This window comes from Opisthocomus hoazin, chromosome 21, assembly GCF_030867145.1.
Source record: "Opisthocomus hoazin isolate bOpiHoa1 chromosome 21, bOpiHoa1.hap1, whole genome shotgun sequence".
Classification (NCBI taxonomy): Eukaryota; Metazoa; Chordata; class Aves; order Opisthocomiformes; family Opisthocomidae; genus Opisthocomus; species Opisthocomus hoazin.
In genome coordinates, this window is record NC_134434.1 from 9,965,838 (window position 1) to 9,990,004 (window position 24,167).

A 24,167-nucleotide genomic window follows, 5' to 3' on the forward strand; every position below is an offset into this window, starting at 1 on the left:
GCTTCTGAATCTCCTTAGACTGAACAGACCAGACAGACAAATTACTGCCTAGACAGTAAAATACCCCAGAAACAAAATACTTCTCCCAAGATGCAGCTTCCAGCACCAATGTTATTCTACACACTACACTCTGACACTACTTCTCGCAGCAGTTCAGCTGGATCATTTCAAATCCATCAGCAAAACCATCTGCCCTTTTTCTTTTGAAACAATTCTGTTTTTCTACTAATCCTTAAGGACACTGAAGTCTTACATACTCTTGGCTGCTAAATCATTTGTGCCCCTGCCAAAGCCACCTGACCCTAAACCAACACTCTGTTTACAAATGGGGATAATTCAGCTCATTTACACCTTCAGAATAAATTTAGTTTACTACGTCTACCCAAAATAATGCAGACACACACACATAAAAAGTGCCATGATCTCACCTTCAGTATTTCAGGTTCTTTGATGTCTAGAGCTCCTGTATCCCATTGCTTTTTCACACTTCTATGCAATTTGAGATATTCATGAGTACGTGGAGTAAGAAGCCAAATCACACAGATAGCTATCATAAATCCAAGGGCCATTCCAAATAAAAGTCCACTTAAGTAGCCAGGGAGAGGGATAATAAAGTAAGCATAGACCAACAGCGTTAAGAAGTACAAAGTTTTCACTGGTATTTTAGGCTGTTGCACACACAGATTATTTTCATCTTCACTACTGAGCATAGTACCGTTTTCCTCAGTCACGTCAGGATCCAGCAAAGTTTCAGCAGGTTTATCAGTTTTGCTTTCATCCTCTAGCAAGGAAAAGTCTTCAGCATACAGTTCACAAAACTCCTCATCCTCTCTGCTTGCTAGTGCAGACAAGGAACATTTTTCAAGTACGAGTGAAGTTTTCGAACTCACGTCCTTTGTGCTTGCAGACTGAGAGCTTTTGGTCTCTGTCTCTTTTGCAGGTTCCTCAGCCGCTTTTGACTGATCGTTCTTATTCAGGTTAGAGTCACTTCCATACAAGTCTCCTTCAGAATCACATTCTTCTTCCTTAATGCTGTAGTTGTTATTGCTTTCCAAATGGCCATTCAAACTGGAAAGGTTTGAGAGTTCTGAAGCACTTGAAGATAAGGCTTTGGGCCTGTGGCTACTACTTTCATCACCCATAATTTTACTGAGCAGCTGAAAAGGCTCATATATTACTTCAGAAAGGCGTCTTTTAGTATCTTCAATTTTAGCCTCCATTTCAGGTACTTTAAAAAAGGAACGAGTGTCAGAGGGAGATGTTAATGGAGAAGAGGGTGCAGTTTTAGAATCACCACCTGTAGCTCGAGGTTGAGTGAACTGTTTGAACAGATGCAAGTTCAGCTTCGAGTCGGGTGGCCTGTAAGACACAGCTTCAGATTCTTGTTTAGAAGTGTCTGTAGACAGAGATTTCACTAAGGTTTTCATTAACTGCCTATGTCTCATTGGCGGGGTGGGTTCTTTTGGTTCCACATCTGTTGAAAGGGACTTGACTAAACCCTTAAAAGGCTTTGAACTAGAAACTGTGGATGATCCACTAGCGCAGACAACTGATCTGGAAGGGGATGAGGATGGGGAAGACGACAGGCTGGATTTCTGTTCCACAGGTGGTGGTGCACCTGATAAGCTAACTGTATGACATGAGTGTGATGATGGAGACAGGACTAGTGGCACTGCACTGAATATCTGGGATGTGGAAGGAGAATCCAACAGCTTTACAGTCTCTGCAGTTGGCAGAACTGCAGGCGATGAGGACAGCAATGATGCAGAGTTGGCCATGTTAAGCGAGGTAGCTGGACCAGAAAAATCATGGCCGGTATGCTCAAAGCAGAGGTCTTCCTTGGCTTCAAGTGCTGTTACAATGCTTTGGTCATCTAGTTCCTCATCAAGAAACTCCTTAAACTCCTCTTCCTCCTCTTCTTCCTCCTTCCCAAATGCAGAGAAATGAATAGTGATGGTTTCTTGGGAGACAGATCGTTGGACCTGCACTTTTGGTGCTGACTGCTTTGAGGACATTTCACCAGTTTTCTCTGCATGGCTACTGTTCTGACTTGTCATTGCAGGTCCCAGAGATGTGTCAGAGTCTGTGAAGAAAATGTAATATTATGTTAAATGCATTCTTTTCCTCCTGCAAACAACCCTTATTTTCAAGCACTCAGCCAAACACAAGAGACAGGTTATACACAACAGGTCAGTCAGCTGACAATTAAAATAATCTGGATACTATATCTCACTGGATTAAAGCTGTCTAGTCAAATTATGGACTCTTATTAAAGAAACTGACTGTAGACTTATTTAATTGCATAAAACTTATCTATATTTTAGTTTATACCCCCTTCACATCTGCTTAGCTACCGCTAAGCTCAAAAAGAGACACAGAGAAAAACATGCTTTGGATAACTGGCAATCATGGATAGGCATGAAGAGCATCACCAGACCCTCTCAGATGATCTTGATAGAAGAATGTGACACAATTTTAGCTAGTAAAAAAAGAAAAACCAACCACCCACACAACAAAAAAAACAAGAAGCAGATGATACTAATGCTCAAAATTACAGATCCAGGCTACTGTTTGCCAGTTAACAAATTTCCACACAGCACAAAATGGCAATACTAAGAAGTGCCGCGCTCTTAAAATTGCCTTCAAGTGTTGTGAAATTATAGTTCATCTCTGACGCGCGACCTTCCTATTTTCCCCACTTCTGAGTTCCAGAAGTCCCATCACACCTCAACACACTGAAATTCTTCACTCCTAACTCTTAGCTCCTTCTACATACAATGATTAATGCTTTCTATTTCTTTTAAATAAAGCAAATTTGAAACTCAAAGTAAGGTCAGAAATACGTCTTTATGTGTGGGACAGTACCTTCTCCTGTATACCTGTTTGAACTGGTCTATAGGAAGTAGAGATTTAAATTGTAATTTATCATGTGTGTTACCATGTTTTATAGTTCAACTTGACCTTAAGGGTCTTTTCGAACCTAAATGATTCTAATTCTACATAGTCTTTGTCTTTGCAGGTTTTGCAAACTATGGACAAATGATCAGCATACACAATAGTCCAATAAGTGCAGGCAAAACAAAGCAGAATTGCACAGAACTTAATTTTAAAAGTTATCCTCTTGAATTCCCAGACTAGACATCCTTCATAAATGTATTTTAGCAGAATCCCAATACAGAAAGATGAAGTAGCTTCAAACATTTCAGTAATGGACAGTATCAAACTAACTGTTGTCAGAAAGACACAAGTCAGACTTCCGCAGATACAGCATGTTTGACATCCACCTCAGACAATGTACATACCCAAAGCACGCACTACTGCAAGCAGTTGTGCTGTAAGAGTGTGTAAGCACATTTCAGTAGGGGCAACCATTCTTCTCACTGACAGATCGATAGTGGTTTTTGAAAGTACCAATCTCTGAGCAGATTGGTGCACGCAGGCTGCAATAGACACACTAACATACCCGCCTTTTACATCAATTATATCTACACGTTATTTCAAGCATTTTATTGACCCATGAAAGTGAACTTAGCGTATCTTTACACGGCGAGGAAATGTCACACATTTAAACCACGGCACTGGTGACCACGCACAAAGATGGATCGCGAATTACAAGAGTGGCTCTGCCTTTCCGTCTGTGAGGCAGCACTTCATCTTCGTTGTCAAGGCAGCAAGTTTACCACTTCAGTAACTGAATTATTTTTCAGAAGCTGTTAAAATGCTGTAATCAAACTGTCAAGCCGAATTAATGAGAGGCCTTTGCTGATGTTTAAAGAGCAGTTTGGAAGAATGATGATGTGGTAGTGAAGAAATGTGCACTTCACAGACAGTCATGCTGTCAGATTGTGTTATCCAGCAAGCCAGTGCCACCTGTTTGCCATCACCCTCCTACTGAAGGGTGTAGTCCTTTATACTTGCTAATGGACCTGTTCATGAAAACATTTTTTAAACCTGACCGTAAAATGAGCTGGGTTAAACATTTCAAAATAGCAGATCGTTGCTACCCTGCTTATCCAGTAATGCTGGAACAGAAGCGAGTATCTGTCCACAACTTCCTACTCACTACAGTTGTCCATTTTATGGCTCCTGCATTGTGGACTAGTTTATTCCTTGCTGCTTCTAGCATTGGTGTGCTTCCCAACCAGGTTCTACAGAAGGAGCCAGACTCTATGCTGCTTCATGCAAAGCCTCCACAGAAATTTTCATTTCGTTTTCAGTCCCAGTTCTGTTGTATACATCAGGGAGCCAGTTTGGGTTCGAAGAACCAAAAGAAGCTTTCAGAACCTAGTCATGCTTTCACTTGACACCTAATCATTTTTCTGACAAACTGCATAAGAGACAAAATTCTGTCTCAAGATCAGGTTCTGGCTTCAGCTTTTATCATGGAACTGTTTTCTTCTGTCCTCCCCAAAATCCATCTGACATATCAAAGAAGCAGCATTAAATGCAGAACTCGCTTTCAGTGATGGAGGTGTAACCTCCAGCCCACTGCGGACTCAGCATATCGTTACCTTTTTTGCCACGTTTGTAGGTCGTTATTTACCCCAATATTAAGAACTCTCAGTTTTTCAGAAGTTTAGATAAGCATTTATCAGTCCTATCTATATATAACTTGGTGAGTGTTACAGTTGGTAAGAAAGTTGGTCTTTCACTTCCCTGTTGGATTAGCATACTTGGGAACCAGTAGCACACAGAACCCACGCTTCCTATGGACACAGTTCCATTTCACGTAGTTCAAACTGCAAATTTCCCTATTTTTTGGACAAACACACGCAAATCTATTTTGGGGAGGGGGAACAAAAAAAACCCAACTACTACTGGACAAGATATGTATCCAACTCTGTTTGCATTTCCCCAGTGCTGGACCATCAGCTATCGCACACCTCTCACATTTTGTATGAGTCGTGAAATTGCAAGACTAGGAAACCAAAATTTGAAAGTACACAAAACCCTACATGTCTTCCAGGTCATGGAGTCACTACAACACTATACACTAAGGAAGGAAAAAACAAAAGAAAACCACGGAAGACTGCACTTGCACACGATGCTGGTGGCATCAGCTTGAAATGTCCAACCCTTTCAGAACTAACCGTTTATCAATAATCCAGCAACACAGGACAAAAATATTAATGACTCCCCCACCCTCAAATAATATTTCTAGTGTGTTATTTCTGATTAGCTAGAAATTCATGGTTTTGGTTAGCTCTTTAGCACACTATGTTTACACTGTACAGTTAATTACCTTGTGTTTAAACACCAGTTGCCATGTTGTGCTAATGCAGTGCTAATTACCTGAAACAGATGAAGTTTACTTGCACACACCAAATGTACTGCAAAAAGATTTTACTGCTTACTGAACAAGGAAGATTTTTTTTACATCATGTTTAACTAGTTCACACAGAAAGGAAGGAAATTCTTGGTTAGCTGGTATTTGCCTGCCCTTAAACATGTTACTGTACCATGAATTATGTCCTACAAAAGCACATTCTTAAATCAGCACTATCAACAGAGCAGCAGCAGAACATTAACATAACCCAACTGCTTGCGCTTTGGGATCCTCAGCCCATGACTTACATGATAACTGTAGCATCCTGTGCACTCAACATCTGGCCCAAGTGATATGTCAGTTGAGGGGAGTGGTTTCCAGGAACAACCGTTTCCATTTGGGCAAAGAATCATTTTTAGCCTTCTTTGATATTGCTGGAACTTTCTAAATCAACCCTGTTTATAGGTTGGTTTTGCTACAAGGCAGTTCATGCTTTTCCCAATCACAGCTATTAAAAGCTGTATCTTGTATCAAATTCTCCAAGAGTTCATACATTAAAAAAACCAGCGTACAATACAGGAGAAATATTGTAATGCTATCTACTGAAGAGAACACACATGTTTTGGCCAACAGCAGATATTTCATTACAGGCATCCTGAATATCAATTGGGATTGCAACAGCAGTGCTCTTTCTACATTATTCCAAGCTTTTACCAACTCTAATCCCTCCCAACACCCCAGATATCCTACTAATTTCTTCCCCGCAAACACAGGACAGGGGAGACTTTCCCCTACTCTGGGCAGGCCCATGTTTCCAATCCATTCCTGAGCACAATTTCTCTTTTTTACTGTGAAGGACTTTCCCCCTCCCAAGTAGATGTTGAGAAGCTTTTCCATAGCAAATACAACAATAACATCCCTGACTCTTCCACTGCTACCACTACTGACAGCTCTTGCGCTACGTGTTTGGTTTTGATAACAAAGACATTTCATCAGGTTTTTACCCCTTAAATCATTCTAAGAGATTCACTGCTTACTGATTTCCAGCTACATTTTCCTCACTTGTTGCTGCCCCTTTTTCTTACTTCCCAACTCCTCTCCCAGCTGTCTGAAGACCTGGCATTGCCGGCTTCCCTGTCTGAAGGGGCACAGTTCCAAACCAGCCGTTTGCAGATTACATCGATACTTGCAGAAACACAGGTTTTCATCGATCCTTCTTTGGAAAGCCACACTGGCCCCACTTTCTCTGGCTGCCTCTTTTGCTTTTTTGTTATTGTTGTTGATTCTAAAGATGTAAGGCATCAGTTTTATTTACGTGGCAGGCAGGCCTGAATAATAATCTTAGATCCTCAGGCTTCAAATGATTCAAATGTGAACTTTTACCTGGAAGAGAAGGAGGCTGCTCGGAAAATAATTCCTTTCCCCCAAAGGTCTGAACTTTGGATGCTTTTGCAGGGTGGATGCAGAGCGCTGCCAGCCAACTACCACCACTTCCACTTCTTATCTTAAAGCACCGCACCTGCGTCACCCACATAACAGCAGTTTATAATCCTCACCCGCAGGCATTGCTTTTAAAGCACAACAACAACAGGAACAGCAAGCCAGGCAAACGGTGCACGCTGCCTGGGAAGAGACAGTATTTCTTGGCTAGCCCTTTCCTACAGGGCGGTGAGGTGGCACAGTGCAGCCAACACATCGGCTGACCACCCAGGGAGAGACCCAGGGTCGGGCATGACGCCTTTTCCAAGTGTCACTACAGTTACTCGCACTCTTACCCACATCAGGAATGACTAATTGGGAGCGTTTATAGAAACAGCCAAGAAACACGTCCTTTTGCCCAACAGCATCCACAGCCTTCTCCAGGAGCGGCAAACCCTCCTCCTTCTCCCTGCAGTGGACAAACACACCCCTCACCCCCCCCTCCTGCTCAGCCACAGAAACCACTGCCTTCACAGCACTGAGAAAACACACGGTGCACCAAAGTGCCCATTTTAGACAATTACACTATCAACTCTACAGATAAAGCAAAGCATTTAGTTTCACATTAACGATTTCGAAAGTGATTCAATCAATACACAAAGCAGCAAGCTAGGAACTAACTTAAAAGAATAGGTCAAAGTTACTTACCCCACGCTTCTTTTACCCACCCATACACCGTTCAATTCAGCCACATTTACTAATTACATAAGTGATATCCAGTAGAGCAATTCAATGTTTTTCGTAACCATTTAGTTAAGAAACAGGCCAGACTGGATAACTAAGTACACACATATTGCAACAGCCAAGTATTCCAATCACATTGCTATTACTTAACACAACATCCACACAAGGGGGAAAGGTTAGGCCATATTAGCAAAACGCTTTCATAAAAATCTGCAGCAAGGTTCAAGCCTTGTCAGAGTATTTTCCCCACTTGTTGCTAATAAATACAGACAAAAAAAAAAAAAAAAAGTGTTTTCCACAAACCAGAAATTCCTTTCCTGCTAAGTAAAGTCTCACAGGTTATTAAAAAGCATTGTAATACTTTCCCCTGTATCTGTCAGTTGCGTAAGAACATGCCCTAAATACTATTCAGGAAGCCACTAATTTGATTATTGATAACGCTACAATTTGACTTCATGCAGATTGGCATCGCTGTTCACAGGGAAAGATGTTTCTAACTGGTTACATCTCTGCTTTCCCCAATAACCCTCTGCACCATCACTCTTTCAACAGGCACCTCCTGCTTTAGCAAACTGCCGTCACCTAGGCTGGGGAAAAAAGTGGCTGTTCTTTAAGACTGGTGGGGCTCATTTTTGGTTTTTTGGGTTATTCAATAGCCATTTCCAAGTGTTAGAATGAGGACAGATATAAGATACATACTATGAATCTATCCTCCATTTGGTAGGAAGGAGAAGTAGGGTATTTGTTTTAGACTATCTTCGCAACATCATACAGAAGAGCTACAGAAGATCTTACATTAACATAGACAGGACCACCCTAACGCATTAAGCCACTGTTCCCAAACCAGGCCAGAAGCATGCCAAACGTTTTCCCATGTGGGAATACCTGCACAAGACAATGTAATCTGAAATTCATATTTGTCCTCAGAAATTATAGATTTCACTTGATTTAGAATCATAGAAAGTTTTGGGTTGGAAGGGACCCCTAGAGGTCATCTATTTCAACCCCTACACAGCGAGCAGGGACACCGCTAACAGAGCCCTGTCCAACCTGGTCTTGAATGTTTTCAGGGATGGGGCCTCCACCACCTCTCTGGGCAACCCGTTCCAGTGTTTCACAACCCTCATTGTAAAGAATTTCTTCCTTATATCCAGCCTAAACCTACCCTGTTTTAGTTTAAAACCATTACCCCTCGTCCTGTCACTGCTGTCTCTACTAAAAAGATTGTCCCCATCTTTCCTATAGGCTCCTTTTAAGTACTGAAAGGCTGCAATCAGGTCTCCCCGCAGCCTTCTCTTCTCCAGGCTGAACAAGCCCAACTCTCTCAGCCTGTCCTCATAGGAGAGGTGCTCCAGCCCTCGGATCATTTTTGTAGCCCTCCTTTGGACCCGCTCCAACAGTCCCATGTCCTTCTTGTGCTGAGAGCTCCAGAGCTGAACGCAGTACTCCAGGCGAGGTCTCACCAGAGCAGAGTAGAGGGGCAGAATCACCTCTCTCGACCTGCTGGCCACGCTTCTCCTGATGCAGTCCAGGACACGGTTGGCGCTCTGGGCTGCCAGTGCACATTGCACATTTACTAGAGACTTAGTCAATATCTTCCTTCCAGTACTGAGAGACATGGGAGGACTGTTGCTGTTCTTTATAGGTATTTTTAAAAAGTAATTTAAAATAAGAGGTCTCAGCATCAGACAAAATTCCTTCTGTTAAGAGCTAACAGTCTTCATTTCAGGCCCTTCAAAACAAAGCACAGTGTTAGTGATCCTTGTTACGCTCTTAAGAAATATTTCAAATTATTAGAAGTTTAACATCTCCAATAACCCACTACTTTGCCATAGAAGTAGTCTAGAAAACCAATTCGCACTTAGCCCAGAACGACCTCACTGAAGCAGAGATCATAGCTACTGGGACATTATCTGTCATGCAAATTTAATCTCATCCATCGGGTTTACACCATAAAAGACAAAACAGGATACAAAAAATAAATTTCAATATCCTTTCCTATCCCTATTCAAATTTCTAATTATGACAAACTAAATTCCCCTGGCATCTCCACGAGTTAATGCATTCCATGGTTAACATCTATCATTCCTTTTACATCCACTAGTCACTACTTTTAAATAAAGTACATAGAAAGTGTTGGTAACTACCATCACACAACAGCCCCATGAAATCTTTGTGTCAGGGATCTAGTTACCCAGCCTGAAGATAATACTTTAAAGCTCACTTTCCAACAGGAGTAAGGAAGAAGTTGTCCTTCACCTTTCAAGTTCATGCAACTGGATTTGAGATACAGAAGGGAGGAAAAGAAGAACAACTATAAACCCATCAAAGAGAAAAATGAGAGCAGTTGCTTACTGAAGTCTAGGACAGAAAGGTCAAGCAAAATTGCAATGGCAAACAAGTAGTCTTCAAAATTACTGGAAATTTTTTTGAGACAGGCACTGCTAATGAGGTCCCTAATACAATCTTGTATTTACAATGCTTCAAAATAATAAAATAAAAATTGTTTAATGTTAGCTAAGCATGTCTATTCTATATTAACATTTTCCCTGAAGACCTAAGAAAGGTCAGCTACCACATTAGTTTCTCTTCCTTCACTGATAAAAGATCAATTATTATTCTTTCCTATTCTCCTTCCATGATGCATCACTTACACCAAAAACTTCATAAAGCTGCACTACAGTTTAGTTTTGACAAACACAAAAAGCTAAGCAGCTAAAGGCTGCCCAGAAACTCACAAAAATTTTACTTCTTCCCATGTAATGCTTTTCAGAAGACCGAAGTGAAGCAATATTTGTAAGAAACTGAACATTTCCCCTAACAGAAGAATTCAAAAAGTTAAATAGAAGCTTAAAACAAAACATGCAATAACTCATAGAAGAACAGTAAACAATGGGTAGAAAAGAGTCACTTGATTTTGCTACTGTTATGGGTTTCTGTGGTAAGGTTTTGGTAGCGGGGGGGGGCTATAGGGATGGCTTCTTTGAGAAGTTGCGAGAAGCTTCCCCCATGTCTGATAAAACCAGTGCCAGCTGGCTCTAAGACCCGCCGCTGCCCAAGGCCAAGCCAATCAGCGACAGTGGTAGCGCCTCTGGGATAACATATTTAAGAAAGGGAAGAAAAAACTCTGCGGTGAAACAGCAGTGAAGAAAGGAGTGAGACAATGTGAGAGAAACAACTCTGCAGACACCAAGGTCAGTGAAGAAGGAGGGGGGAAGAGGTACTCAAAATGTCGAAGCAGAGAGCCTTCCCTTGCAGCTTGTGACGAAGACCATGGTGAGGTAGGTTGTTCCCCTGCAGTCCATGGAGGTCCATGGTGGAGCAGATATCCACCTGCAGAAGAGCTGCAGTCCATGGGAAGGACTCACATTGGAGAACTGTTGTAATAGCAAAAAGTTGCTTTTACCGTATAGTTAGCTCATAATTTTTGTCACATTACTCAGACACTTAAAATAACATGTTCTTTGTTTCTCTGTTCTTTGCAGCAGAGTCAAACTGCACCAGAGTGTACTTTCATTAAATGTTTACTTCCAGTTGGCACAACAAGAACAAACAAAAATTCTAGCACATTATACCTTCTCCATTCACACGTTCTCCTCCTATGAAGTACTTTATTCTTGTTTCTTCACTGCAATCAACAAGTAGCACCTTTTCCTTCCAAAACATGCAGCATTAAACTCTTCAAAGAGACCTTTTACTAGTTCCCCAATTCCCTCAACAGAACAAAACAAAGTAACAAAATCACAACCAAATCTCCCCTCTCCCCCTCCATCACAGGTTTTGAAGAATTAGTCATTTCCTTTGTCATATCTTGTTGTCTTTAAAAAGTACATTCAAATATTTATTTTTCCAGGAACTAGTTGCTGGCATCAAAATTACTCAAAAAACTAATTTGGTCATGAGTGAGAAGTGCCCCAGAAAAACAAAGGTTTACAGACCTAGATCTGAAACTCCTGGACTAAGGGATTTTGAAATAAATGCATTAAAATCAGAGCATACTCACAGGCAGAAAGAGAGTGGCAAACTTTTGTCACAGTCTAAGGCCAGCTTTTTCACTTTTCTCTTCCAAAGCTGCTACACTACCTGGCTGAAGCACCCTCTTCAGTGTCACCCTGACAAGCCAAAGGGGAGTAAAAAACCACTGGTCCGTTAGCAATCCTGAGCAATAAATGTTGTCTTCTAAAAGGAAGGAGAGACTAAATCAGAATTCGCTGGTGCTGCAGAAGTTCCGCATCTCAATGGAAAATGTTTTATTATTACAGAAGTAAAACATCAAAAGCTTACATATAAAAAATTACATCCTATCGAGAGGGTATATGCTGAGATAGAATATAAAACTATGCAGCACTGTAACTCTCTCTCTCTTATCTCGGTGGAAAGGGAAAAAAATCAACTCTTCATTAATCTGATGAAAGATTATCCAAAACCTCTGTGGATTAGTGCACAGTTGAAAATGCTGTCCGCATTACTGATTAAATTAAAGGTCGCTATAAAATCTTTAGGGGAAATTTTGACTGAGTGACTTACGGAAAAACATGTTTCCAAAATGACGTAAAATAATCTGCCTTGAATTCTAAATTAAAAAGGGCTTATCAGAACTGTATTACAGGCTTATTTTCCCCAACAATTCAAATGCACATCAATAGGTAAAACTCCCTACAGGTAACAAGTGAGCATTCAAGGGCTTTTTTTTACCTTTACATTCATTTTACTAACAAAAAAAATGAGTCAATATTCACAGGAGCTGAGAAGTTAAAACAACCATCATAGACCTTCCTATGAAAACAGCACAAAAGATATTAAAAATAAATATCCTTGTCCACATGAAGCTAAACACAGATGAGCAGCACCAATTAATAACATGAACTCTCAGTCCCCATGTAAAATGTAAAAAAGGAATGTATTCTACAGATTTACAAACCATACCCCGTAGCTATCTAAAGAGATACTTTTTTTCCAGTGGATTTTTAATAATTCATTAAACCTTATTTTTCATACATACAACCTTCATTCTTACTTCATGTTTTGCAGAGGATTAGCATGCAAGGCAGAACTAGTGCTTTAAGGCTTTTTTTACCTGACAGGACAAAATGTACTACACAATCACAGTTTCTTTATTTCTCAGAGATGCTTTCAAAATTAGCCTGGAGAAGAGAAGGCTGCAGGGAGACCTTACAGCAGCCTGCCAGTACCTGGAGGGGCCCACAAGAAAGATGGAGAGGGACTTGTTGGAAGGGCATGGAGTGATAGGACAAGGGGTAATGGCTTTAAACTGAAAGAGGGAAGATTCAGACTAGATGTATGAAAGAAATTCTTCACTCTGAGGGTGGTGAGACTCCGGCACAGGGTGCCCAGAGAAGCTGTCGCTGCCCCCTCCCTGGCAGGGCTCAGGGCCAGGTTGGACGGGGGCTTTCAGCAGCCTGGGCTGGTGGAAGAGGTCCCTGCCCGTGGCAGGGGGCTGGAACCAGACGATCTGTTAGGACCCTTCCAACCCAAACCATTCCGCGATTCTATGAAATTAGAGAAGGGGATATTCTCTGGTTTAACTAAGCAGGACTAAAGCATTTAATACTTAAAAGTATGGCATGGGGGGTGGGGGGGAAATCTTTCCATGCAGCTTCTCACAGACCAGCTCAAACAAGTGGAGTATCCACACAACACTGCATGCACTCAATGAGCCATCTTCTCTACTAGCAAAGTCCTCAGAACTTCATGTATGCAAGTGTCAGCAGGGCTTCCTGCCACCTTTCACTGCCATGCATTTGTGAATGTGTCTTTGCATGCGTATTGGGAATGGATGGATCACCGTGCTCGAGCTAAAATAAATGTTTCTGTTGTCATCTGCAGAAGGTTACTCACACTGATGGCTGTTGGGTTATTTTACCAAGGTAACTCCAGCCACAAGCAGCACATTATCTCCAGCTCAGCCAACACAGCCAGATCATTGCTGTTGCCTTTGCAACCACTCTAGACCCTGTGCGAAGTGCCAGAAATACCAAATTCCCCATAGAAATGTAGATGACTTCCCATGCCTAGGACCTTGGCATGCCCCAGGCACAATGCAATCATCATCCAAGGATTATCTGGTTTTTGATCTTTCTCATCCTCCAGCTCTGCTGGTACTTTTTCAACTGTTGGACCTCCAGGCAGCAAAACAAAACAACTCATCAAAGCAAAGCTACTTTCAGAAAGCTTGAATTGTCTATCGGAAGGAGAATGGCTACATCAACATTTAATACGAATAAAAAAAGTGTTCATACCTTACTAGAAAGGTGGTTGTATACTTAACACGAGTTAATTAACCTACAGTATCTGAAGATACATCGCAAACTACAACTATTAATGTAGGGAACTACTGATAGAGGGCTTGTTGATTATATTTGTTTACTTCCTTGCATCTCATCTATCCAAAGAGAGCAAAAAGTGTCTTTGATAAATGCAAAAAATGCATTCCAGATAGAACAGAACAGGATTTCCCAAAAGTTTTTGCAAGCATAATCCCTGGAGGGTCCAAAGGACAGAAAAGCTTACAAAAAGGTCGATAAAGAACTTCATAACATGCAACTATTTTCAGAGTTGCAATCCAGTTTGAGAACTGGTGGGACAAAGTAATTCAGAAGTAATTCAACCCAAAAGTCAGTCTGTTATGCAAGGTTTCTTAAAATATTGTTCCTGGCACTTAGCGAGGCAGTCTTGTCAATAGTTCTATGCCATTCATCGAGTAGTCTTGCCTGTCATTGCATTCCATGAAAAATTAATGTAGAAGGGTATTACCAGCATTTCATGCTACCTGGAAACTGCAAAGGCAAGAAATCAGCACCGCATGAACAAAAAGGTTCTTCATGATTTGATTTTGGAAGGAAATATACTGTGGACTAGATTCCCAGACTTCTCTGAAAGCCCTGAGCTGGTAATCATGTTATTTTGAGTTTCAATATTATTAGGAGGGTGAGAAAAATTTTACTTTAACTTACTTCACTGAAGAGTACTGTTCACATAGCACTTTGAACAAATAAGATCATACAGAATCACTAACTTCTCAAAACGACAATAACAAAGACTAAGAACCAAGGTAAAGCAGTTGAAGAATCGCAGAAACCAATCTTCTTCTAGCAACAAGCATGCAGAGATCATAAACTACCAATAACAGCTTTTACACTTTAAATTCCTTTAACTTCTAATTCATAGAATGATGCATAGAAGGTTAACAAAATGTAAACCCAACTCTGACAAAACATTGTCCTAAGAATAACAGGAAAACAAAATGCCAAACTCCGAATTGGTGAGTACCAGATGTGTCTCTCTGCTCAAGGCAACGTTCATCTCATTTCATTCAGGTTTATGTTCAATTCAAATACCTAGAAACTAAAATGCAGAAGTTCAGCCGCATTGTAGCTTTCCAACTGGAGAACACAGTGCAGAGTTATAGGGACAGGAAAGCATCCAAGCTACCGAAATTTTCCCAAGGCTGAAATGGAACTTAGATGGCCCCTAACAACCTGAATTGTTGGGCAGCATGCCCTGGTTGCCAAGAAGGCTAATGGTATTCTGTGGCCAGCAGGCTGAGGGAGGTTCTCCTCCCCCTCTACTCTGCCCTAGTGAGGCTGCATCTGGAGTACTACGTCCAGTTCCAGGCTCCCCACTTCAAGAAAGATGAGGAGCTACTGGAGAGAGTCCAGAGAAGGGTTACGAAGATGATGAGGGGACTGGAGCATCTCTCCTATAAGGAAAGGCTGAGGGAGCCGGGCTTGTTCAGCCTGAAGAAGAGAAGGCTGAGAGGGGACCTTAGAAATGCTTGTAAATGTCTGCAGGGTGGGTGTCAGGAGGATGGGGCCAGACTCTTTTCAGCGGTGCCCAGCGACAGGACAAGGGGCAACGGGCACAAACTGAAGCATAGGAACTTCCGTATGAATCAGAGGAAGAACTCCTAAATTTTGAGGGTCATGGAGCACTGAACCAGGCTGCCCAGGGAGGTTGTGGAGTCTCCTTCTCTGGAGATATTCAAACCTGCCTGGACAAGGTCCTGTGCAGCCTGCTCTGGGTGACCCTGCTTCGGCAAGGGGCTGGACCAGATGATCCCCAGGGGTCGCTTCCAACCCCTACCATTCTGTCATTCTGTGAATTTCTCTCCATGCTAAAGACAAAGTGTTTGCTTATAAAAAAAAAAAAAAACAAAAACAAAACAAAAAAAAACCAACAAAAAAACATACAACACAGAAACGCTGTCAAACCTCCATGAGCAAAGATATTAAGTGAGGCTCAATTAAAAGCATGAGCATAGACGACCCAGACTTTCCCAGCTTCCCAACTAATTACCAAGACATAACGGGTCTTGGGTTTTTTTCAGATTGTCAGAAAGCTTCTAGAGCCTTGCTAAGTGTCACATACATCTCAGTATAGTCTCTCAAATATTAATTTTGCATTAAAGAGTGGTTTAAGCATTTTATGATTAAAAATACTGGACTATGAGAGAAACAGAAACAAAAAAACCCACTCAACTGCACAGGGCTGAAGCAACCATAGAATTCTTAGTCATTCTATCACAGTGCACTGAAATATTTTACAAAACCCACAAAAGTATTAAAAAGAAGTACAAGAACAAAAGTATTAAAAAGAAGTACAAGAACATGGCAAAAGCATCCACATGTGTGTTCCCATTTAAATACGTGTTTTGTTATTTTTCACATAGTATTTGTAACTCTAAACATTTCAAGGTGTGAACTTCTTAACTGACAGACGTTGGCAAGAATCTTCCCTGGACTTTGCTGTCCAGAACATGAAAGAGGTCCGTGCCAAAAACAGGATACTGAAACCAAAGCCACTAGCTTGATCTGCATTCCCCTCCACTTCTTGCATTAGACACAGAACAGAGCAGTGGTTAATGGATCAGTTTAATATATTAAAGCTTACTGGTGGTTTGAGTTTTTTTCTTTTCCCCCCCCCCAAGAGTGACTTGCGGTAACTCATTTCTAAAAGCTGCAATACTTTTTAATTGCAGCATATGATAGGTCAATTAAAGATTGCCTGACCTTAACAGCTGCTTTACAGGCTTGATACTGAAATCAAGTGAGTCAGAAAATTACGAACACTTCCCACAATGTATTTTTTTAATCCTAATTGCTACGAAACTGCGACAGGTAGATACAAGAAAGAAAAACAACTTCACTAGCAATCTGAATTAACAGGATCATTTTACAGAAAAGTAGATATAAAGACACCGTATTTCTCATCAGGAAAAAGAAAATCAGTATGCTGTGATGATACAATGCGAGGTCCTTACGCACCTTAAAGTCCTTTTGTTCACAACCCTAAGCAACAAGAATATGAGAGGATCCTTCCTACTCTGTTTTTCCTCTCTCAAAATGTGGGCAGTATTAACACACCTAGAAAGATCATTTGTCACCTGAATACTCTCTAGAAAAGCAAACAAAATAAGACTGGGAAGAACACAAACAGTGCTCTCCTCTTTTTTCAGCAGCACGCATCTACCCACACATGGTCTTCCCCTGTGTGAATCAGGCCACAAACTTAAAATAAAAACTAATAATAATTAAGGCTTAAGTTAGTTAACAGTTTTCTGAACTTTTCAGCACTCCTCAAAAAAGTGTTCTCGCTGCCTCTGGTGAAAAGTAGTTTCCAAAGATCAATAATGCAGGAAGCAACACAGCCAGCCATTACTTATTCTCTCTCAGCTCAAAAAGCAATTATTTGTTCCTATATGGTGTAATTCACTCATATAACATGTAGATACAGATACAGGTCCTTATCTTAGCAGAAAGCAGACCTCAGGGAGACTAGGGTGATGGGACATCTGCAAATGCAAGCATTCCTCCAAGCCTTTTTATTTCAGAGATGCACATATTAAATTCTGATCAGCTCCATATGGAGCTGTAAAACACACAGGCAGGTCTCACTTTTGCAAACATTAATCAACGTCTCCACAAATCCCATCTGACAACCCCACAGGCTGCAAATGTAAAGGTCAGAAGGTGGGTGCCTTGTGGCAACAGATACCCTAATTCCTTGGTTGTCTGCTGAATTCATAGTGCAATATGAAGAAAAGAGGTTTAAAAAAATTTTAATATGTTTTTAAGAACCCCAGTTCTACCTTAAATTTAACTAGTATTCAAGTGGGCTCTCTACTGCCATTCTCCTTTGCAGCTAATTCCCTGTAAAAACAGTCTAAATCTTCCCTTTCTATTCCTACAATATTTGCTATTCAACAACTAGGTACTATCAGGGTTATGTTTGTCCAGCAAAAGTTGCAAATGCCTTCAACACTGTGAAGGTTTCTACTGTTGCATATAGAAATAACGTCTATAGTCTCAACTACCTGATAAAATCAGAACATATGCGCTTTGCTGTATATGGGTTACATTTTGTACATGCACAGAAAGGCAAGTGTCATTAAAGTAGCTTCAAGGAAATTAATTTTAGGTCATCAATTTTAAGGTCTTGATTTGCTGGGAGATAAAAGAACAGCAAAAGCCACCAGATGGATTCAAAAGGGCAAAGGGAAAGAAGTGTCTCTGAGCCATATCCTGCCTCATTCAATTACAGTATTATGCAGGCAATTCTAATTTCAGGCATACGGCAAGGTTCTTATACACATGCTTAATAAATACACCACGCATTTGTTTATCAAATAGAGCCAGTCAGCTATTCAAGCTCTAAATTCCACACGCTGTTAGTAAGTTTGCGAGTACATACATACTCACTTCCTCATGCCTCACCATCCATCAGGGGTGTGCCTGTTTAAGCGAGGCTTTTAACTGCTGAGAGAGGTCAAGCCAGACAAGCCAAGCATGGGTGGCAAATACAGCTGTCTTCCAGGATAAGGTGACAAAACAGCGATGACTGAAGCGTGAGGAAGCTGCACCCATTCCTGAGGAGCTGCCTCTGCCATGCTATATATAATGCAGGCTTTCGAAATAAGACTGGTTGCTCTTTTGGGAAACTGAAAAAAACAATACAAGTGGAAATCTAGACATGGGATGGAAATCTTTTCACCTCGCATTCACCACCACGCTGCAAGACAAACTCCTCTCTGTTAAACCATGGAACGGCCTCCACATCCACTCGAACGTTCTCGTAAACTCCATGAAGGAGTCAGAAGTGTGATCATAGTGGACAATGCCTTCTTTAGTAGTGAGAGATCTGAATGGATCACAGAAATCCGCGTTTATTTGGCTTGGGGTATTGGAGGAGGCGGCCTGAAAAGCCACAGTTCACACCAAACCCATTTTGTGCCCAGAAAGAAATCCGCAGGACGGTCATCCCATAGCAGCTTTCGCTGCTAAATGCACCACTCAGGGCATCTGGATGCAAGAAGCACATTTTAAAAAATATATAATGGGAAAGTAAAGTACTAAAAAAACACTCATGGTGCAGCACAGTGATTTACTGGTTTTTATAATTTAAAATGTGAAGTTTTAGCTTGATAGAAAGAATAATAAATATCTAGCTAGAATTTTTAAAATCTAACCAATAAAATCAAAACTGAAGAGTTGTCCCAACTCATCAGAAAAGCAATGGTTCATGAAATCTGCTCAATACTCAAAAAGAATTAACCAATTCACATCTCAAAGCTGCATGACAAAAGAGATGGAGATCCATACAAACAAATATTTATGCTCTTAAACACAACACACCTCTAAATGAATCTTTTCAGACACTCAGAGAATTTCCTACAACTGTTAGGCACAGATCTTCAGCTTGCCTGTAACCTCTACACAGTGTTAAGGCATCTGGAAAAACTTGGCCTGTTGTCATAAAGAGAAGGGTAACTGGAATTACAAAACAGGATACCGTTTGCATGCACAGTTGGTCCTTTCTCCACCCATAAAATAACAGATAAATAGAATAATAAGGTTTTTTTCATAAAAATACTTTTGTAAAGTTGTCACACATTTGTTCAGAAGGCTTACTGAAGACCTGGCAAAGCCTTTATTGACTAGCACATTTTTGAGTTGACATATTTAGGATTATGTCCCCCTTAGTTCTTCCCCCTTCTCCCAATTCATTTGTTTAATACTTCAAGCCAAGTTGAAAAGGAAGAAGTGTGAAAGCAATTAGACAAAAAGAACTGCTGCTGAGAAGGTCTTACAAAGATAAACCTTATCAAACATCACAGCAGCTACAAACAAGAGACGGAACATATGGATCACTTTCATTTACCACCAAAATACATTTATTTACACATTCAATCCCAAACATTACACAAGAGTATTAGGAAAGAAAGTGAAGCCCCTCTAGGCAACAGAAATGACAGGTGTGTGGAAACACCCAGCTTGGTAGGCACCCAGAGCAGAAATCTTCACCTTGCATTGGCCACTTTGAGGCAGGGTGAAGGAATAAGAGGCAGGAGGCGACCCGCGGGCAGGGAGCAGGGGGTATGGGAATGCCATGGGAATTCCATGATTCGTTTGCGAGATCTTCGTTCCCGGCCTCAGCTACAGGATGCTCTCGGAAACCTGGCAGAGCCTTGCACAGGCTCACAAGTTTCAGGGGAGAAGGTGCTACAACGTACTGCAACCAGAAGCCAAGAGACAAGATAGCGCCAAACTTAGACAGCAACTTTCACTGTCTGCTTTCAGTATCACATGTTAAGCAATATTTCCCAATCAAGCCACCACAACCAAAAGTGTGCGAGCATGACTATCTCCCTTCCTCTCAAAGAAGCCTTATTCTTTGGGCCTGCCTGGGGTCATAAAACAGACATTTTTATTTCATCAGTCTTAATATTGACTTCCAGTGAAACGAAATTATTTTTGTAGCCCTCTCTAATTTCAGGTCAGAATTTCCTTGCAGCTCATGACAGGCTGCATCCACGTTCCAGTCCTCTATCATCTGCTTTGAAATTCCCAGTATCAAAGGAGACAGCAGCTTGGTTTGCGCTTATATTTTTGCAGTCCTATGTTACAAACGAAGTATAATTTAAACAAAACACATGAAATCCAGAGTAAGATCTAGAGCCTTACAGCTCTCAGTCCCCTGCATAAGCTACTAAAACACAGTATAGCAATTTTTCAGACTCAAACAGATCCTTTAGAAGAACACCCTAACTCCTGAATATGTATTTTCATACTCTTTTAAGAGACCATACTCTTTTAAGCTCGACCATCCCATCTTCTCACAAGTTCAGGCTAACAATCCTGCATTGACAGGATAAAGGGTCCACAACATGCAATACCTCCACCAGCACTAAAGGACATTCTTCTGCAATGTTCCTGTCATCCAACACCAATGGGGTCAGAGAGCATAGCAGTTTATAAACCACAGAGACACTAGGTAATGAATATTAAAGCCCAGTTCATACAACGATTCATTTGTGCTACCCTCCTGGCCTTTATGGGAAAACACCACTGTTTGCTATGTTTTATTGATCATCTGTTATCCTTTGTCCATCAGTCATCTTGTCTTTTCGAACGCTAACTTAACTGCTATGCTATGTATTGATTTGGACTTTGCACAGCAGAATAACACAACTTGCTGTCCAGAAAGGAGAGAGTTAAAATAAATAGGAGAGAAAGACAGCGAACAGAGAGCTAGGAGTTTTGAGAAGCAGGAAGGCAAGACAGGCAAGATCAGAGAACAGACCCTTTTCTACCATTACATTCTCACGTCTCTCCAAAGACATCAACAATCAGCTTCATCAGAGACAGTAGTTCTGAGTACCCAGAAAATAAAGATGACTGGTAAATAACCCGGCACCTTAGAACTCCTCTCCTTGCAGGGGGTGAAGAAGACACACCTGCAGAACTTACAGAGATTACTGCACCCTGCAGACATTTCAGCCACTCTAACCTACCCTGTTGTCAAAAACTGCTCCTCTGCTTCCCATCTCCCAGGATTTCCAACAGGGGCAGGACTGGTCTTGGCCAACACAGGAGGTTTTTAAGCAGCTCCTCTCAGATGCTTTAATTGAGCAATTTCAACCTAAGGCACTTGCTTTTTATTTTCCAGAGACAGTGGTCATCAAGCACTCCATTACAGGAGACAGTGGTGCATCAGGTCTTAAAAGGGATTCCTCCATAACCCTGGGGATCCAAAATAATTTATTACTGCAACAGCCTTCCTCCACAGCAAGAAACTATAGAGAAAGCAGATAGCACAGGAACAGCAACACAGGCAAACACGGCATGACAGAACTGGTCTGACTGGAAGTCTTACACTACACTGGGCATATTGTTACTATGCTTGCCAAAAGAGGGGATTTTGCTCTGTAAGCACACTCAAAACTCACAAAGTTAGCATATGGCAGCCTACAGTGCAAAATTACTCTAATAAAGGACTTGTGTGAAAGAACCTAAATATCACCTTAAAAGACACATAGTTTCATTTGCCAAGTAAGTACGTACTTCAGACCTACACTCTGCAAAGCCTGGCCCAAATCCAAGCAACTCCATTCCCTTCCAGTTCTTCGGAAGAAGACGATACTGAAGTGCTAACCCTCCGGGGTGGTTCAATCTCAATCAGCACGATGCTCCCGAGCGAACAGGCGCACAGAGGCTAAGGCTGCTGAGCGAAGTTACTTGTTCCTAGCCAATGTGCAGCCTTTGTGTTCTGTTGCCTTAGGCAGGAATGGGATCTTGACCAACAATTATTAACTTTCTGCCTTCAAACTTCTGGGCTTGGCACATTAACAGCTTAAAAAAAAAGTTCAACTTTCCAAGGACAGGTAATTCACAATTCTGACAAGAACAGCAGGTCATGTATTTTTACAACACAGTGACTGGGACTCTGCCCCACACATCCAGAAAAGAAGCTGAATTCAACCACCTGTAGTACAAAAAACCCCACCCAAACCCTTTACTTTATGGATCATTTACCACAATCCTCTACAATAATGGTACACTTTTTTTTTTTTAAATCAGCAATCAACCACAGCTTTACACTTACCATAACGATATGCATCGCTGCACTGAAAGAATAAACACAGAACAGGAGTACTAACTGATAATCCTAAAGCTTTCACTATTCACCCTCGTGCCTCTGAAGGCCTTACGTCTTGTTCTGAGACTAGAGAGGGATTTCTGAGGGACAGACACCACTCCGCTTTGCAGTTCCGCCTTTCCTCCCTAAATGTTAAATACTCCTTTTCCTCAAGCTATCTATGATTGTGTCACTCAGCTGAATTTAGAAAAATTGTTCCCAGATTGAACCTATCTTCTAACTTGCAGTTTCCATTCCAGTCTGCAATAAGAAAAAGCTTTGCAAATACAAGCCCGTTGCTGTATTCCAAGTCCTTTTCCAGTAGGCCTAATGAAGACACTGCCTCCCCTACAGACCTGCGCAACAGAGACATGAAGCAACAACAGAAAACACTTAGACTACTGTTTCTGTGTCACAAGTTTTGCCAATTTCTCAAAAATACAGTGTCCAGACAGGAAATGGCAGATCTGAGACAGCAAGAGACATCAATAAAAAGATCCCAAGCATGAAAGAGCCTGGCAGACCTGGAATTTGTGCACGCCCATCAGTTGAGTCTCAGAAGAGATCCCCAGAGGACATCTTTATGAAATAATTAAAAAAAAAAAAAAAAAATCTGCCTAGCCTAGCTGAACAATCTCATGTCTCCTCCTCTCCTTCATACCCCTTCCTTCCCTTAACACTAATGCTTAAATTCCACAGCATGTACAGTTGCTTGGTTATTTCTCAGAACACAGACCCAGCCCCCCACTAGGAAAAAACAGCACAAGATGTCCATGCCCTCGCGTGAAGATGGTTTGAGAACTATGAAGACGCACCGCTCTGCTGGCTTAATCAGTTTGCTGTAGTCCTTTCTCCCACCACACTGAGCAGTTCATTCTGCTGAACATCAATTCATTCTCCTGAATATCAGCATTAAAGGACTTGTATGCCATTTACTAACTGAGAAACCTCTATCATAAAACAAAAGGGAGATGAAGCTGGAACTACGGTAATCAAATATCCTATTTTAACAGTACAGTATACCAGAAAGCACGTATCTGGTACATAGAACATGAAGCATTTTCTGTTTGCAAAGTACACTGCTAAAAACCAAAACCTAAAAGCCCACACAAGATCTTTCTTTACAGAATATGGAGTCCTCTTGAAGAGCTGATTAATATGGTTTCTGTAAATCCACAGACGGGATGCTTCAGTAGATACCTACAGACACAAACACTTATGCCAAGGCCTTACACATACGTAACGAAGGCTAACGCTATCTTACAAACAATGTACTTCAACAGAATTAGTTCACATAAGTACTACTTTTTTTCAGATGAAGACTTCTTTTGTACTACAACACATTGTGAACTGCAAACTGTCTTTTCTTAACAAAACTTCGGTGAGCTACACAAACTGATGAGCTATAGCCATAAGAGCTCCAGATGCTGTCACAAGGCAAGAAAGAAGAGACTACCCAGTGGGAGCAAGCTTTCACGTCACCTTAGCTTTGTAAAACACAAGAAGAGGTTACAATAGCTGAAAAACACTAATAATCACACAGGCACCTGGAATAGAGGCATTTTTTTCTGCACACAGATAGTAGTGGAGAAGAGAATTAGGCTGCAGGAATCAAGTCCAATAAAAATCAATAAAGCTACTAAACTGCTCTCCATCAAATTCTCTTTTAAGTCTCCCCTTTGTCATGATGCCTTAAAAAAAGCTTAATTTAATGGTATTATTAATGCGCTGAAATCATTGCCTGTTCATATTGTCTCACTGTTTCCTTCATTTAGTCATCTGTTGTCTCTTGAAATATAAGCTC

General features: G+C 41.2%; 1 protein-coding gene across 3 annotated transcripts in view; it reads right to left on the reverse strand.

Annotated features, from left to right (window-relative positions):
• Positions 1–24,167, reverse strand: part of TEX2 (testis expressed 2) — a 56,822-nt gene that overhangs the window by 29,182 nt on the left and 3,473 nt on the right. For 2 of the 3 annotated variants that reach the window (XM_075440669.1, XM_075440670.1), the window contains exon 2: positions 429–2,083. In XM_075440669.1, the coding sequence (XP_075296784.1) occupies positions 429–2,057 (1,629 nt within the window). In that variant the 5' untranslated portion in view covers positions 2,058–2,083. Of the gene's footprint in view, positions 1–428; positions 2,084–5,574; positions 5,606–24,167 lie in introns of those variants that run through there. The other variant, XM_075440668.1, reaches the window with a different exon arrangement.